The 15109-nt window shown below is 55.9% G+C and overlaps 1 protein-coding gene across 3 annotated transcripts in view; it reads right to left on the reverse strand.

The window, feature by feature from the left end:
* The window catches only part of SSBP3 (single stranded DNA binding protein 3), a 55732-nt gene extending 41043 nt beyond the window's left edge, over window positions 1-14689 (reverse strand). For all 3 annotated transcript variants that reach the window (XM_053984572.1, XM_053984571.1, XM_053984570.1), the window contains exons 1-4: window positions 14544-14689; window positions 14354-14426; window positions 14105-14166; window positions 13463-13547 (exon numbers count right to left, since the gene is read on the reverse strand). In XM_053984572.1, coding sequence (XP_053840547.1) covers window positions 13463-13547; window positions 14105-14166; window positions 14354-14426; window positions 14544-14599 — 276 coding nt within the window. In that variant the 5' untranslated portion in view covers window positions 14600-14689. The remainder of the gene's footprint in view (window positions 1-13462; window positions 13548-14104; window positions 14167-14353; window positions 14427-14543) is intronic.
* Between the last annotated feature and the right edge of the window lie 420 nt (window positions 14690-15109).

A 15109-nucleotide genomic window follows, 5' to 3' on the forward strand; every position in this document is an offset into this window, starting at 1 on the left:
TTGCCCAGCCGTCCTGGCTGGGTGCCAAGGGCAGAGCCACACTCCACAACCACTCAGCAGCCAGCAAGGGGGAAAACATCCCGGGTTTGGGCACAGAGAGTTGCTTGGCCACCCTGGCAAAAGCTCAAGGATTATTTGGACTAGGATGCAACAGTTCTGTGCTGATGGGCATTGTCAGGTGTGACCAACATCCATTCGAATCCCGTGCCGGACTGCACAGGCAGAAGTTTGAGCCCCCATCCAATGGTGCACAGAGATTTAGTGAGGCCAAATCAGGCAGGGAGGTTTTGGGATGCAGTTTCTTAATTTAGATGGCTCCACCACTGGCAAGGATGAGCGGGTGATCACCAATGCTTTGCACGAGGTGGTGACTACAGCAAGGGAAAAGGGACGGTGCTGGGAAATGCCAACTTGAGGATGTTTCCAAGAAAAAAACTACAAGGTGGCCATGGCTGTGGGACTGAAATGCCCAGGTCTTGGTCTATCCATCCCTGGGTATGTGCTGGTTGTGCCTCTTGGCCCAGTGAGCCCAGAGCAGCTGGAATAATGCTGCCACACTCCTCCCAAAAGCCCACCAGCCTTCCCCAAAACACTGGCTGGATGCTGCATCTCAACTCCATCACCTTTTCCAACCACTGTGCTTCCCTGTTCATGTCCCATCTGTTTGTTACTGGAGCCACAGACCCCAAAACACAGGGTTTGGAAGTACCAATGAGCACACCTTTAGCGCTGGGGCCACATGGATTATTTCGTCTGGGGCCACCACCGCAAATCCTTTCAAAGGAAGAGAGGCAAGGTAGGAAACCATCTTTACAATCCTAAAGTTGAATAATTATCACCTGAGCTGCGGGAAGCCCTCTCCCCCTTTCTGAGCAAGAGCTCCCAGGACCCAGCAGCGCCCAGGGAGGGGACCGTGCTGCTGGCCCCTCCGGGCTTTGCCAAGGAATGCCGGGGGCGGCAGCGGGGGGAGCAGCGGCGGTGGCGGTGCTGGGAAGGGAACCAGCTGGAGAGCCGCAGCCTCATGAAATAATGAAATGCCAAACCAACCCCTGCATCTTCCACAGTCTCTCAGGTCACCTACCAGATTAGGAGGCCTGTTGCTAAGGCAACCATATCTTGCAAGTGCTAGCTGAACTTCCCCATCGGTTTTAACCCTTTAAGGAGAAAAAAAAAAAAAAACCAAAACCAAAAACCTCCCTAAGAAATGTGTATAAAAATAAAATGAAGTGGTAATGCTGATGATGCAACCCACAGGAGACCAGTGGAGGCAAAGGGGGGCCAGCTGGGAAGGGGAAGGGAAGGCACCCCAGCAGCCACCTCCTGCACGGTGCACGCCGCGCTGGCTCCCTTCCAGGCAGCTAATAAAATTATTCGGCATCCGCACACGCACACAAGACCCAGCAAACTTTTGATGCGCCTGGCACAGCAGCAGGGGGAGTTAAAAAAAACCAAAAAAAACCAAAAAGAGCCCCTCCCCAAAACGCAACAGAAAGTCAGGTTACGCATATGAAATGGGTGCAAACAAAGCAAAAATAGAACTTTTTTTCTTTGCAATTTTTTTTCCTCTGGTGGCCTCGCAGCCACTGGGCAAGCCCCGGTGCCTCGGCAAGCAGCCGGCAGCCCGGCGCCGCACAGGAGGGGACAGATGGCCGGCGCAGTGACGTCGGGATGGAGGCGATGGGCACCCGTGGCCACCTCACCAGTTCTGCTGCAATCCATGGCCAGGAGCATCCAACAGGGATACACGACTTGTGCTCTGCGGCCATAAGACAGAATAATAAAAACAGCCCCTTCTACATGCAAGGATCATATCCCAGTGGGGTGATGGGGATCACAGTTCCCTCCTCTGGGAGAATAAAACCCCGCTCAGACTGCACACCAGGCAGGGAGCCCTAAATCTTGCAGCCCGCTGGGTTAACAGGGAGGCCTGTGAGCAATAAGGGAGGAAAAAAAAAAAAAAAAAAAAAGGAGCAAGGCAATGCACAGGCAGCACAAGGGAGGGGAAAAAAAAAAAAAAAGGAGGGAGAGGAAAAAGAGGCATGGAAAGGAGGAGAAAATGTGGAGCGGCATAAATCAGGCGCGCGGGGGGAGCCGGGGAGCACAGCAGCACGTGCTGCGTTCCAGGCGCACAGGCAGCGCACACCGACGGTTCCTGCCTGGCAGGAGGAGCACCGGGAAGCAACCGGCCCCATGCCCCACAGAAAGGGGCCCCCAGCCCCTCCCAGTGCTGATCTGATGTGGGGTATTGGCTCTGCTGGCCAGCACACCGTCATTTCCATGTTAGTATCCGTGGGAAAGAAAAAGCCTCTGCTGGTGCTGGCGTAAAAGATACTCAATGGTAAAAATTAGAAGGGTTTCTGCACCCTTCTTCCCACCCTCAGGTGAGGTTTGGGACAGCAGATGTCCTCATCTGAATTCCGCTCAAATGAGAGCAGCAAAATGGAAACTTGCTCCCGAAAGTCACCGTCTTCCCACCAGCCTGCTCCAGATTCATAATAAAGAGAGGGGCAAGGCTCAGTGCAAACCCAGCTTTGCTCTCACTGAGGGGCTGCAGTGAGATGGGCTTACACCATGATAAGTGGCTGCTGGTATTGCTGCCCGGCTGTGATCCTGCCCTCCGACCTCACCTCCATGCCAGCACCCCTGTACCCTGCCAACCAGCTGACAGGAGAAACTTAATTAGCCATGTCCATCAACCCCAAACATCTGTAACCAGCAATATTTACAACCAGAAATAAAGAGGAGTGACCTTCGCGGTGTTGAAAGACAGTTGGGTTCTTGTATTACAACAGTGGGGACAGGCAAAATTCATTATCTCTAATAGCCATCCTTATAACCAGATTAAACACAAAGGCAGCAATTCCATATTCCCTGACCCGCCACTGTCCCCATCCCGAGCAGAGGGGAACTCCCCCTGCCACAGCACTGCTCACACAAACCCCAGGGCTACAGTTCAGCTGATGTTTATGCATGTGGCCATCTCCATCCCTCCTACCCAGAAAAGACAATACCCTGGCTCATCGCACCCCAAGGGCTGGGACACCCAGCTGGGGTCACATCTCTCCTGCTCCTTCTCCAGGCAGCTCTAAGGAGATGCTCAGCTCCCCTGTGAACGCCTGGGAGGTGCCAGGGGTAAGCTCCCTGCTACACCAGGAATGCTGTGCTGGAGATGTTTGCTCAGAGGATGCAAGCAAAAAGCACTCAGCTCCCAGAGCACAACCAACCAGAGCCCAACCCTCCAGAAATCACCACTGTCAGGTCCCCCATACTTAGACATCCCCAGGCACTAGGGGTTTTGTCCCAAAGATGCAGAGATGCAGCCAAGGGTTTCACCTCTGGCTGCGAGATCTTCATGGTGCCAATCACCAGCCAGGGAGCCAGAGCCTGTTCTTTTCATCAGAGGATGTTCTCTGTGGGGACCTTCAGCTGCCAGCTAGGAGAAACAAGCCACTGGAGAAAACCTGAGCCTCCTAATGGCTTTTCCTCCACCAGCCCCAGCTCCAGCAGCAGTGTGAGGGCAGCTCCTTCTCCAGAAGATGAGCACCAGCGGGGCCAGCTGGTTTCTCCAGTGCTCAGCAGCAACAAGTCAAACTGCTTGGAAAACACTTAAGGTTGGGGGGGAAGCTTCAAATGGACCAGGCAGACGAGGCACCGCGCTGGAGCAACGGTAAAAGTTAAAATTAATTAGCTGGCAGGATGACAAAGAAGCCATTGTGCAGCACGGTGGAGCAATCCAAGTACAAAGGCTTTATATAAGTCATGTTGAAAACTCCTTGATGACTGCAGGTAAGGACGGACAAGCTGTCAGGATGTGCCACAACACCCTGAAGGGCTCCGGGACAAGCAAGTAAATCTGCTTTTAACAATGAAATGAGCCCTGGGAGCCTCAGCCTGGACCTTCTCTCCAGCAGAGACTGGCAAAGGTGTGAAGCACCTGGGTGTTATTGGTGCTGTAATACCCAGGATAAACCAAAACCATCTGTTTTGGGGTTTCCTTGGAAAACTGCGCCTGAGCTGGGCTAAAGGGACCCATATTCAATGTGAAGCAGCATTTGCTTCCTTGTGAGCTCCCCACCTCCATATCCCACAAAGCACATCCTGATGAGACCAAGCATTTCAAAGTGTGGTTGTCCCTGCCCCAAGCCAGACCCCAATAGGGTCTCGCAGAACCAGACCCACCTCAGTTCACGTCTTCAGGAAGACCCCAACAGCCAAAGTGTTGCCAGCACCAACAGGCAGACCAGGTTCTGTTCCTCAGGGAGGAGCAGGCACTCTCCCAGAGCCACAGGGACACCGGAGAGGGGTTGGAGCTGTGATGGAAAGTCACCCCAAGCTGTCACCAGCCATGACCCCCCCCCCTCCCCCCCACCATTCTGCTGGCAGATGGGCACAGGGAGGCTGGGTGTGATTTACACCCCATCAGCTGCACAGCTCTCTGGCAGAAAGGAGCCAAGGGGGGAGAAAAGCACCTCTCCCTCCTTCTTGCTGTGAGCACCGCTCGTGGGCAGGGAGATGTGGGGGTTCAAGCAGCTTCTGCACTAGAGGTTGCCTTACCCCAGTGGGGCTTCCCCCAAAAAAACAGGATCAGTGAGGGCTGGGCGGAGCAGGAGAGCGAGGAGGATGCTCTGCTGGGCTTGGCAGGGCAGAGGAGCCAAGTGTGACGCAGCACCCTTATCTGCCCACCCCAAACCAGGGTGCTTCAAGGAAGCGCCCTGCCCCCTTCCTCAGAGTGCCCTGCTTTTTTTTCACTTAAAAAAAAAAAAAAAAAAAAAAAAAAGGCAAAAAACACAACCCAAACAACCAACCTAGAGGCTGAGTTAAAAACACTGCCTGGGGCAGGAAGCAGCCACCTGCCTGGGGACACAACTGGGCAATGCCAGCTACCCGTGGGGTGAGAATGGGGCATTTCCCACCTTACAGTTACTAGAAATGGGTAAATAAGCAAATCCAAGGCTTGGGACACCCTCGCAGCAAGGCTGCTCTGGAAGGAAGGAGACTCCAGCCGGCCACTCGCCATGGTGGGCACCAGGCAGTGCTGGACCAGGTGACCCAGGTATGATGACAGCTGTGTGGGTGGGAGCTGGGGACAGGAGTGGGGCACAGAAGGAAATCCATGTCAGATAGGAGGGACTGGCTCTGGGCTGTTTTACCTGCTGGGAATGCCATGGGATGCCAGCACGCTAGCTGTGCTGAGCAGGTCGTGCTCACCAGCAAGTCAGAGCTGCTGCAGTGCATCTCCCTGCTTCAGTTTGTAGCCAAAAAATTCCAATTATAGGTGCGAGCTCAGCCTTGAGAGATTGTAAAAAAAAAAAAACAAAACAAAAAAAACAGCCCAAATCCAGGGAAAATGGGAAGGAAACCCCCCCCCCCACTCCAGACCCTGTTTGAGGCAGGCAGGAGGGGTGGCGAGAGCTCATTTTCACTACAGAAAGCTGCCGCACCCCAGGAGGAGAGGCACCAGATCAAATGTTCAAGGGTTGATGCAGAAACATTAAGGAAAAAAAAATTAAAAAGAAAATGTTAGCTCAAGACACAGCCAGAGGTCTTCCTTTGGACTTTATCTTAAGGCAGCAGGCGCAGCCTCGCACATGGACAGACAGACAGACCGACCAACCGACCCCACAGGCTCCCACCCAGCCTGGGGAACACAGAGGTGGAAATCACCTTGCTAAAAACCACTGGTGGTGGTGGCAAAGGCCATGGAGGAGGAAGAGTAAGGCAAGTAGGAGGGCATTGGATGGCCGGGCACAAAGCACTGCTCTGTCCCACCACTCAAAAATACACAGGCACACGCCCCTCTATCTTTATCCACATGTATATCTTAACAGTGCATATTCCACAGATGTAATTGCATGTGTATACATTTGTTTTCTGCTTAATTTTGATACTAACAGTCACCATGCATGCCACATTAAGCTCGGGCAGGAGAATGAGTATTTCTCCTCTTAGCAAATAAAAAAAAAAAAAAAAATTCATTAAATGCACAAACTCAACACAAAAGGAAAGCTGGTCTTGCCACACAGAGCTGCGCCACATCCAAACCCAAATCTTACCCAAGCCACCCAGGTGTCCCTCTTGCCCTGACTGGCACAGGAGACTGGTGTCACTGCTCTGGGGATGAGAGGAGGTGGCAGTGGGTGGGTGGGTGGGCAGCAGGGTTCCATCACACACAGGTGGCAGCACCCAGAAGCTATCCCATATTGTGGAAATCCCTCTTTGACTGCACAGCTGTAGCTCTGAACCCAGCTCCTGGCACTTGTGGCCACGACCAGGAGTTTTGAGGGACCAAAAAAAATCTAAACCCCAAACATAGGCAGAGGTGAGGTATTTGTTTACTTGCAGAGACATTTTTGCTCCCTGCCAGCCTGGAGGAAAGCACTGTTTCTGCTCCACTGACACCTCAACCCTGGGTGTCCCCCCAGGGATCTGCAGGGTGAGGACTCGGAGGGAAAAAATTCCAGGAAATAAGGAGGAATGTGCCCGTGCGCTGAGCAGAAGCCTCAGCAGAAGTCAGGGAGCCTCTCTGAGCCACGAGCGGGATGCTGGCAAGGCGGGTGTGTGATGCTCACAGGGATCCAGCCCACGCTGTGTCCTGTGGGCAGGGCTGGTCAGATCCCAGCTCTAACCAGGCTGGACACAAGGCACAGGTCAGATCCCAGCTCTAACAAGGCTGGACACAAGGCACAGGTCAGATCCCAGCTCTAGCCAGGCTGGACACAAGGCACAGGTCAGATCCCAGCTCTAACGAGGCTGGACACAAGGCACAGGTCAGATCCCAGCTCTAGCCAGGCTGGACACAAGGCACAGGTCAGATCCCAGCTCTAACCAGGCTGGACACAAGGCACAGGTCAGATCCCAGCTCTAGCCAGGCTGGACACAAGGCACAGGTCAGATCCCAGCTCTAGCCAGGCTGGACACAAGGCACAGGTCAGATCCCAGCTCTAGCCAGGCTGGACACAAGGCACAGGTCAGATCCCAGCTCTAACGAGGCTGGACACAAGGCACAGGTCAGATCCCAGCTCTAGCCAGGCTGGACACAAGGCACAGGTCAGATCCCAGCTCTAGCCAGGCTGGACACAAGGCACAGGTCAGATCCCAGCTCTAGCCAGGCTGGACACAAGGCACAGGTCAGATCCCAGCTCTAGCCAGGCTGGACACAAGGCACAGGTCAGATCCCAGCTCTAGCCAGGCTGGACACAAGGTGCTTCGGGTGCTGCACCACTCTCCCTCTGCCATCCCCCTCTGTTTCTAAGGAAAACCAGGAGCAAATGTGGCTGCAGCAGCTCCCCCCGGAGCACCCCCCACCAGCGAGGGCTTCGCACAGCCGGGTGCCATTTCGGCGGTGCCAGCTCTGCCGCGGGGGCGTGAGCGGCAAGAGAGGAGGAACAGCCAGAGCCCCCCGCCCGCTCCCCAGGACCAGCTCTGGCAGCTGTTTCCAATAGAACCAGGGACAGCTTTACAAGAGAAAAATAGGGAACAAAAGGTAGGAGAAAATCCAAGTTTCCAAGGTAAGGAAGGAAATGATCAGGAGGACAGGAAAGTCCCACTCGTACCCAACAGACGGCGTCCTGACCTAACACCTCCCCACTGCCCGCGGCCGGACAGGAGTGCCCGTGCCGGCCACGGCATCCCCGGCACGGCTTGGCACGGTGGCCCCTCGCCCTCTTTGTTCCTGCGGAGGGACCTCCGAAGGCCGGGGAGGGCAGGGCTGCGAGCTTTGTGCTCGCCCGGAGCCCAGCATCTGCCGGGGGCAGGCGCTCCCCCCGCGGCCGGCAGCGGGTCCCCTCGCCGGCCTCACCGCTCGCCCACGTGGCCGCCGGGGCAAACAATGGGATGGCGCTGGGCTGCCGCGCTCGCCACGCAAGGCCTTCCTCCTCCTCCTCCTCCTCCTCCCCGCTGCGGGCTTTGCCTGCCACTGGAAGCTGGCCCCTCTCAAGCGCTGGGGGGAGGGGGATTAGAAAGATACTATTAAAGAAGAAAAAAAAAAAAAAAAAAGGGAAAAGAAAAAATACTCCAGTCTGGCTCGCTGCTGCACATGGGCTCGTGCAAGGCGAGGGCACACCGGCGTGGGCAGTGGGGCAGCAGGGCAGGACCTCCATGGGCAGCAGCCAGACCGCGACACCCAGCCAGGCAGGGGGTCCCCACCCGTGGCACAAACCCCCACTTGCCCTCCCATCCTCACGCAGGATTGAAGAAATCCTTCCTCCCCTCCTGTCCCGCTCCCGGCTTTTTTGGAGAACCCCCTCCCGGACTGGAGCCAGAGAAACTTTGCGTGTTTGCACCATTTGTTGATATAAAATCCATCCCCTGCCTTACTTTTGCAGAGGCACTCGGGGTGGGGTGGAGGGGGGGAACGTCTGTTTCTATTTGAAACCGTCAAAATTAGCATTCAGTAATTAAAAATCACACCCTTTCTCTTAATAACCTAACCAGCATGATACAATCAGGTTGTGCCAACTCTTTAATCTAATTGACTAATTACAGATTTTAATTTAGTCAGTTACTGAACAACTGTTGACAATTTGTTTTCATTAGGGACAGAACAGGATAAATATTTAGGCTCCCCAGTCAAAGACTAAGACATAAGCTCTGGGCTCTGACCTCCAGTTTCACAATGGAGCCTTCTCCATGAGCATCACCCGTGGAAAGGTGCTGCTCTGCAATGCCCCGGTCCTGCTGCTGGGCAGCAGGAAGTGTGGAAGCCGAGGTTGCTCTGTCATGACAGCCAATGTTGTTTAAAATATAATATTAAACTAATCCACCCTTGCATGGTACTCCAGCAAAGGCAGGCTTTAAAGGACACCCAGGCTCACCAGTACCCTTAACTGGGAGGGAAGGCTGAGCCCAGCGCTGCCAGGAGGGGGAATATCTGGATTTATTTATTTTTGTTGCAATTTTTTTTTTTTTTTTTAAGTGATGTGGAGTTTTGCAGCTGCTCCTGGCAGCCTGCCACTCCTGAAGGAAACTCCTCTCTCCGGTTACCTACCGGGGAACCCTGTCCCTGCAGAGAGGAGCTGGATGGAGCCCAGACGGAGCGCAGCCCCGCATGGAAACGGGACAGAGCTGTGTGTGCCACCACTGAGCCACATGCCCAGGGCTCAGGCAATGCCTGTGGGGGCTCACAGGGACCACACAAAGCTGTTCCCAACCCCTGTCCCTGCGATGCACTAAAGCTGCCCCAAAAACACCTCTTCTCCTACACAACACTGGCTGCACACAAGAGGAGCAGCTCTCATGGACCATCATCACCACCACAGAGGTACTCATGGATCATCACACCCACTGGTCCCACCCTCACAGCCATGGGTGCCTTGAACAAGGCCTTACAACCTTCACTGGTCCTGGAACAAGACGAGACCCTGGCATGGCAGAGGAGACAGTCACACCAAACCCTTTGTGCATGAAGAGCATCCCTTCCCAGGGGTCCCACAAGGCCATGTCACCTGCCAAGGCACCATGCCATGAGCTGGCCACACAGACCCTAGGGACCAGATGGTGCTGTGACAAGGAAATGCTCCCCTGCAGCCCAAGAATACCCAGGTAGTGACACTGGGATGGGGTGCCTGTCCCACACCTGTATGGGCCGTGATTGGCAAATTCAGCATAGAAGAACCATCCCTGGGATGCCCCCAGTCTGTACAGCAAGCAGGCCCAAGTCCTTCCAGCCTCTCGGGCTTTACCTTGTTTCCACCGAGCACACTAACTCCAGCAAGCCTGAATTCCCCATCCATCCATCCATCCATCCATCCATCCATCCATCCATCCATCCATCCATCCATCCATCCACATCCATCCATCCATCCATCCAAACCCCCTGAGATCTCTCTAAGGGGAACTGTTTCAGATGGGGGAAAAAGGAGGAGCCCTGGTTGTCCCCAACGAAGACAGGAGGACAAGAGCCCCAAACACACCAACTTTTCCCAGACCAACCACTGCACCTCCAGCAGCAACCAGCCCCACTGCTGCAGAGCCTCTTTCCAGACCCAAGTTAGAAAGAACTGCAGCAGCTTCCCAAAGTTAAAAACAAAAACAAATAAATCAATGCTTTGTGTTAATGGCAAGTTGAAGCCACAGCTCCGCAGATCTTGTGCTGCAAAGAAAACAGCATTTCAAATGCTCCCGGAGTGCAGGTCCTTCTCAGGAGGAAACTGGGGGGAACAGAACTAAGCAATGATGAAGTCAAAGTCTTCATCAGCCAAAGGCTACCCCGAGTTTTCTCTCCTGCATGTTGACATGAGCTGGCTGTGCAGGCAGAGCAATACCACAAAAAAGTATGTAGCAACAGTCAACTAGATTTAAGTTCATTTTCTGTAGCTCGAGGCCAAAATCGACTGAAGTGGTTCTGGTGATCAAGTTTTCTGCAATTCCCTTTCTATGTATTAGCTCTTTGACAGAAATTCACTGCGGTATTTAAACTGGCAGTCATCACCGCTAACTCAAATTGTATTGGCTTTCACGGCGTTGAAATGCTCAACTGCGACCAGCCATCGGCCAATTCCCAGATAACGCGGCGGCTGAAATCCCCTGTCATGACGAGCGATCCCGCTGCAAGCTCGCCGGCTCCGGGAGCGTGCCGGAACGCCGGCACGCTCGCCACGGGGCTTGGAGGAACCTAAATCAATGCCTACAGGTTGAGTTTTAGGAGTTGGTGAGTGCTCGTGGGGCTGTTAGCTTGGATGAACTCTTTGGACACAGATAGAAGAGGATGACTAACAACCCTCCAACCAACACAACTCGATAGTTGTGTTAACAGACGCACAGACCTGCCAGAGATGGAAGGGTAGAGCAGAGCAGCATTCCTCCTGCCTGTGCCAGGTGAATCCCCACTCCCATCACTCTTCTCCCAGCAAACAGCTTTCTACAAAGTCCCAGCAGGCTTTTGTCCCAGCTTGGGAGGAAAAACGTCAGGGGAAAGGTAAAAAGAAGTATTTCCAAGCACTCATAAGAACCCAAAGTTTTCAAGGGTCCCCTCAAAAAAAGAAAGTAGTGGGATGTCTCCTTACTTTCTTAATTTTCCTTCCTTTAATTTATTAACACTCAAAACTGGAGGGGGAAAATCAGCTATTTGTCCTGCTGCTCCTAACAGTTTTCATACAATTATGCTGGAAAATAAAGTGGAAATGACACACCATGCAAATGCCACCCTGTTAACGAGGAGAACTGCTCCCTCTTCCCAAAAGATTTGTGTCCCAGGCAAGAACCCCTCCAGTGCTGGCTCTGGGAAAGTGACATGCCAGGCTCCCAAAGCATCCCCTCTTTCTGTCCTCACAGTAGCAGAGTCTCTGGGTTAACACACACCATGTTTTGGGCAAACACCAAGCAGGACACACGGAGTTTGCCCATTGCTGGCCAAGTGTAAATACAACACTCTACCAACCTGGGGCAAGACTTAGATTGGGATATTTTTAACCACAACCACCACATGAAGCAATTCATGACTCACTGATCCAGCCCCATTTGGGGCTCATATCCCATTTTAGCTGCCACGCACCGCTGATGGGTCGCTGGGTTCGGTGTTTGACACTGCCCACCACGCTCACCGGTACCGGCAGCCTGCCCGGAAGCTGGAGAGAAACAAGGCTCTATTCACACTCCCACGTTATCATTCAGTTCTTTGGTCAATATTTAAGTTTTGGCCAGGTAGGTCCCTCGCCCTGTAAAGTACACGCTGTGCCAGGAAAACACCACTCCTCAGAGAGGGACTGTACCCTGAGCATCCGTCACCAGCCACACCACGGAGAAGCACAAGCCCTGTCTTGGGGCCAAAACATGCCTGGGGAAACCAACCCAGTGCCACCAAGCCAAAGCACAGGGGAGTGAAAAATCTTAGGAGTTACTCAAAGGGTAAAGCACTTGGGGCTGTTAGAAAACTGCATTACACTGAGAATTAAAAACAATCAGGATTGTGTCTATTTACTGTAAGCTTAAAGCTACGTGTATTAAAGAAGTTTATGTGAATCATCTAATGCACTCAGACCTATTGTTAGAATTATTACCAAGCTAAAAAAAGATTAATTTCTCTAAATACACTAAATCCTCAAACACGATGAGGAGGCTGCTGGGGATGGAGCATTACCAGGTCTTGCTTGCTAATGTCATCTTCACCTGTGGCTCTGCTGCCCAAAGATCTACCTTTGCTTTGCTCCTGATGAGCCCGCTGTCCAATCTGTGCTCCCAAACCCCCCACAATTTGCCCCAAAACATCCAGGAAGCGAGCAGAAGCCAACAACTGCTAGACGTGCAGCTGGTTATCAGCTCTGACCCTTGGTTCAGGAGTTCACCATCTTAATCCGACCCAGTGAAAACAAGCAATGCAGACAGCGGCCGCAGGGATGGACAGACAGACAGACAAACTCCACCTAGCAAATACCCAGACACACTTCCCCCAAGACCCAGCGGGGTGGGAAGAGACAAGAGACAGCTCAGCAGCCAGCCCAGCCTCTCTGGTATTGCCCGTGCCCCAGGGCGGCCGCTGTGTCCAGTGCCAGCGTGTGAGAGCGCCGCTGAGGTCCCCGAGACGCTCGCCCGGCACTGCTCGCCAGCAAACCCTCACACATCCCAAGCCAGGCATGTCGAGGCAACGAGAAACTTGGGAAGGGAGGAAAAATGGTTTCCATACCATAGTCTCCCCGGAGCAGACAAAACCAGCTCCTGCTACAAGGCTTAAACGCACTTGACTGGGGTCCAAGCCCGCAGCCAGGTGACTAATCCTTTGATGCAAATTCCTCCCAACGCTGCGGATGCGGGCACCGTGTGCGGGACGGGAGTGGGCAGCCCACCCGTCGCCCACGGGGCAGACATGCCATGCACCCTTCCCAAGAGGGATTCTCTGGGAGACACCTCAGACTCAAGCATGCCACCCCAGAAGAACCATCCATCCCTGGGTCACGCTGCCACCTCTGCAACCCAAACCACGGAGAGCCAAGACGCACAACGACCAACCAACGGGGGTCTGCAACACCAGCTTCGACAAGACAACACCTCTGCCTTGCTGGGATCAAGGGAGGACTCAGGAAACCAAGGAAGCCCCCAGCCTTGCCAAAGGCAGGGAGATATTAACTGGGGCATTCAACAGTGGTTTGGGGAATTCCCCCTTCTCCTCCCCACCAAAATCCAACCCCCACCCATCCTGCAAGGTGCCCTCAGCATGAAACATCTCACCACCACAGTGTCCTCAGCATGAAATATCTTGCCACCAACCCTCTATAAACGCTTTGTTGTCCATTGCTATGCAAAACTTCTTAATTCTACCACTAGCCCGAATGCCTTTAAGTGCTTTAGATAAATATCTGAGCTCATTTACATAATTGCAACATTATGAAATACTGTTCAGTCAAATCAGAACATTGCTGGTTAAAAAAAACCCATGCTTTTTGCCAGTCGGTTACGTTAGGTTGGCTCTTGGTGCGCCGGAGCTCCCCAACGCCGTAATTACCACGAGGATTAGAAACTTGTTACTCACGTAGTCATGAAAGGCTTTGGCTTCACTCGAATGTTCACAAGTGTCTCGCCTTTCGGGAGCTGCGCAGTACAGGTCCCAAAACACGCTGCACGGCAGGGAGAGATGGGAGAGGAGCAGTTACTCATCAGGGATCGGGCACCCAGGTCAGCGCAGGTGAGCGGCTTCCCAGCCCACGGGCCCCACAGCTGGATCCAGCTGTGCATCCCAGCCTTACACTACTCGCATCTGACCGTCAGGACTGGGGATGCTGGGTGCTTAAGGAAGCAAAAGTAGCCTTCAAGAGGCAACACCTTGAAGGGATAAACCCCCGTGAGACTTCAGGGACTTCTCCCAGCCTCGCAGCCGCCCAGCCCTGCTCCCCTGGGCGCCCCAGTGGCACCGGCACAGCCCGGTGCCTGCGGCTGGCCCGGCAGCTCTCCAGCGGGAGCCCTGCCCGCCGCTCCCGCGGGGCCGGGGGTGGCTCCGCCGCGCCTCGACGCCCGCGGGGAGCGGGAGCCGGGGCGGTTCGGGGCTCGCCGCCGCTGCTGACTCACGCCACTACCGGGGCTGTAACCCCGTGGGGCCCCGCGCCAGCGGCGCGCACCCCCTCCCCCTCGCCCCCGGGGGCTGCTCCCACCCGCGACGGGACACCCCCGCACTTACCACCACCAGGAGTGCAGGAAGCCGGGGGGCTCGCCCAGAGTGATGTTCTTCTCCCACCGGATCTGCGGGCAAGAGGAAGACGGAGGGGGGGGGGTGGGTTGGGAGGGGGGGGCGGTGCGGGTGGGGGGTGGTCGCGGGTGGGCGTGGGCCCCCACGCGCGGCGACCCCCCGGCGCCGCCGCCGCCCCGCGCAAGATGGAGGGCGGGCGTGCGGCGGCGCACAAAGGGCGCGGGGGGCGGCGGGGCTCACCTCGGACAGGAAGGTCTGCGCAGACTTCTGGGCGCCGACGTGCAGCAGGTACTCGTAGACGTACAGCGCCAGCCTGCAACAGCCGAGCGCCGGGTCGGAGGAGGAAGAGGAGCCCCGCTCCCGCCCCGCACAAAGCCGCCCGCCGCCACCGCCGCCCCGCTCCCCCCGCCGCCGCCGCCGCCGTTCTTACTTCTCCCGCGCCTGCCCGTCCGAGGGCACCGCCGAGCCCTTCCCTTTGGCGAACATGGTCCGCGCCGAGGAGGAGGGAGGCGGCCGCCGAGAGCCGCCGCTGCCGCCGGAGCCGCTGCGCCCGCCGCCGAGGGAGCGCCGGGGGCTGTCAGAGCGCCGGCCGCCGCCGCGCCCCCATCGCCCCGCGCCCGCCGCCGCTCGCTGCGCCCAACGCGCCGCTGGCCGCGCACCCGAACGTGGCCGCGCCGGGCGCCGCCCCCGCCGCCGACGGGCGCCCGCTCCCGCCAATCACCGCCCGGCGGGGGCGGGGCCTCCCCGCGCCACGCCCCGCTCCGGAGGCGGCGGGCGGCCTCCCGCGGCGGGCAGGGAGGGCGGGCGGCGGCGGCGCGCGGTCCTAGAGCGCGCCCGGCTCGGCCCGCGGGCGGCGCCGCTTCCCCGGCGCCGCGCGGCGCGCGGGCCCTTTAAGGCGGCGGGCCGCGGCGCGCAGCGCGCGCTGATTGGCCGGCGCCGCGGAGACCTCGGAAGGGGGGACTTGAAACCGCCCGCCGGGGGGGGGGGGGGGGGGCG

This window comes from Vidua macroura, chromosome 9 (assembly GCF_024509145.1).
Source record: "Vidua macroura isolate BioBank_ID:100142 chromosome 9, ASM2450914v1, whole genome shotgun sequence".
Taxonomy (NCBI): domain Eukaryota; kingdom Metazoa; phylum Chordata; class Aves; order Passeriformes; family Viduidae; genus Vidua; species Vidua macroura.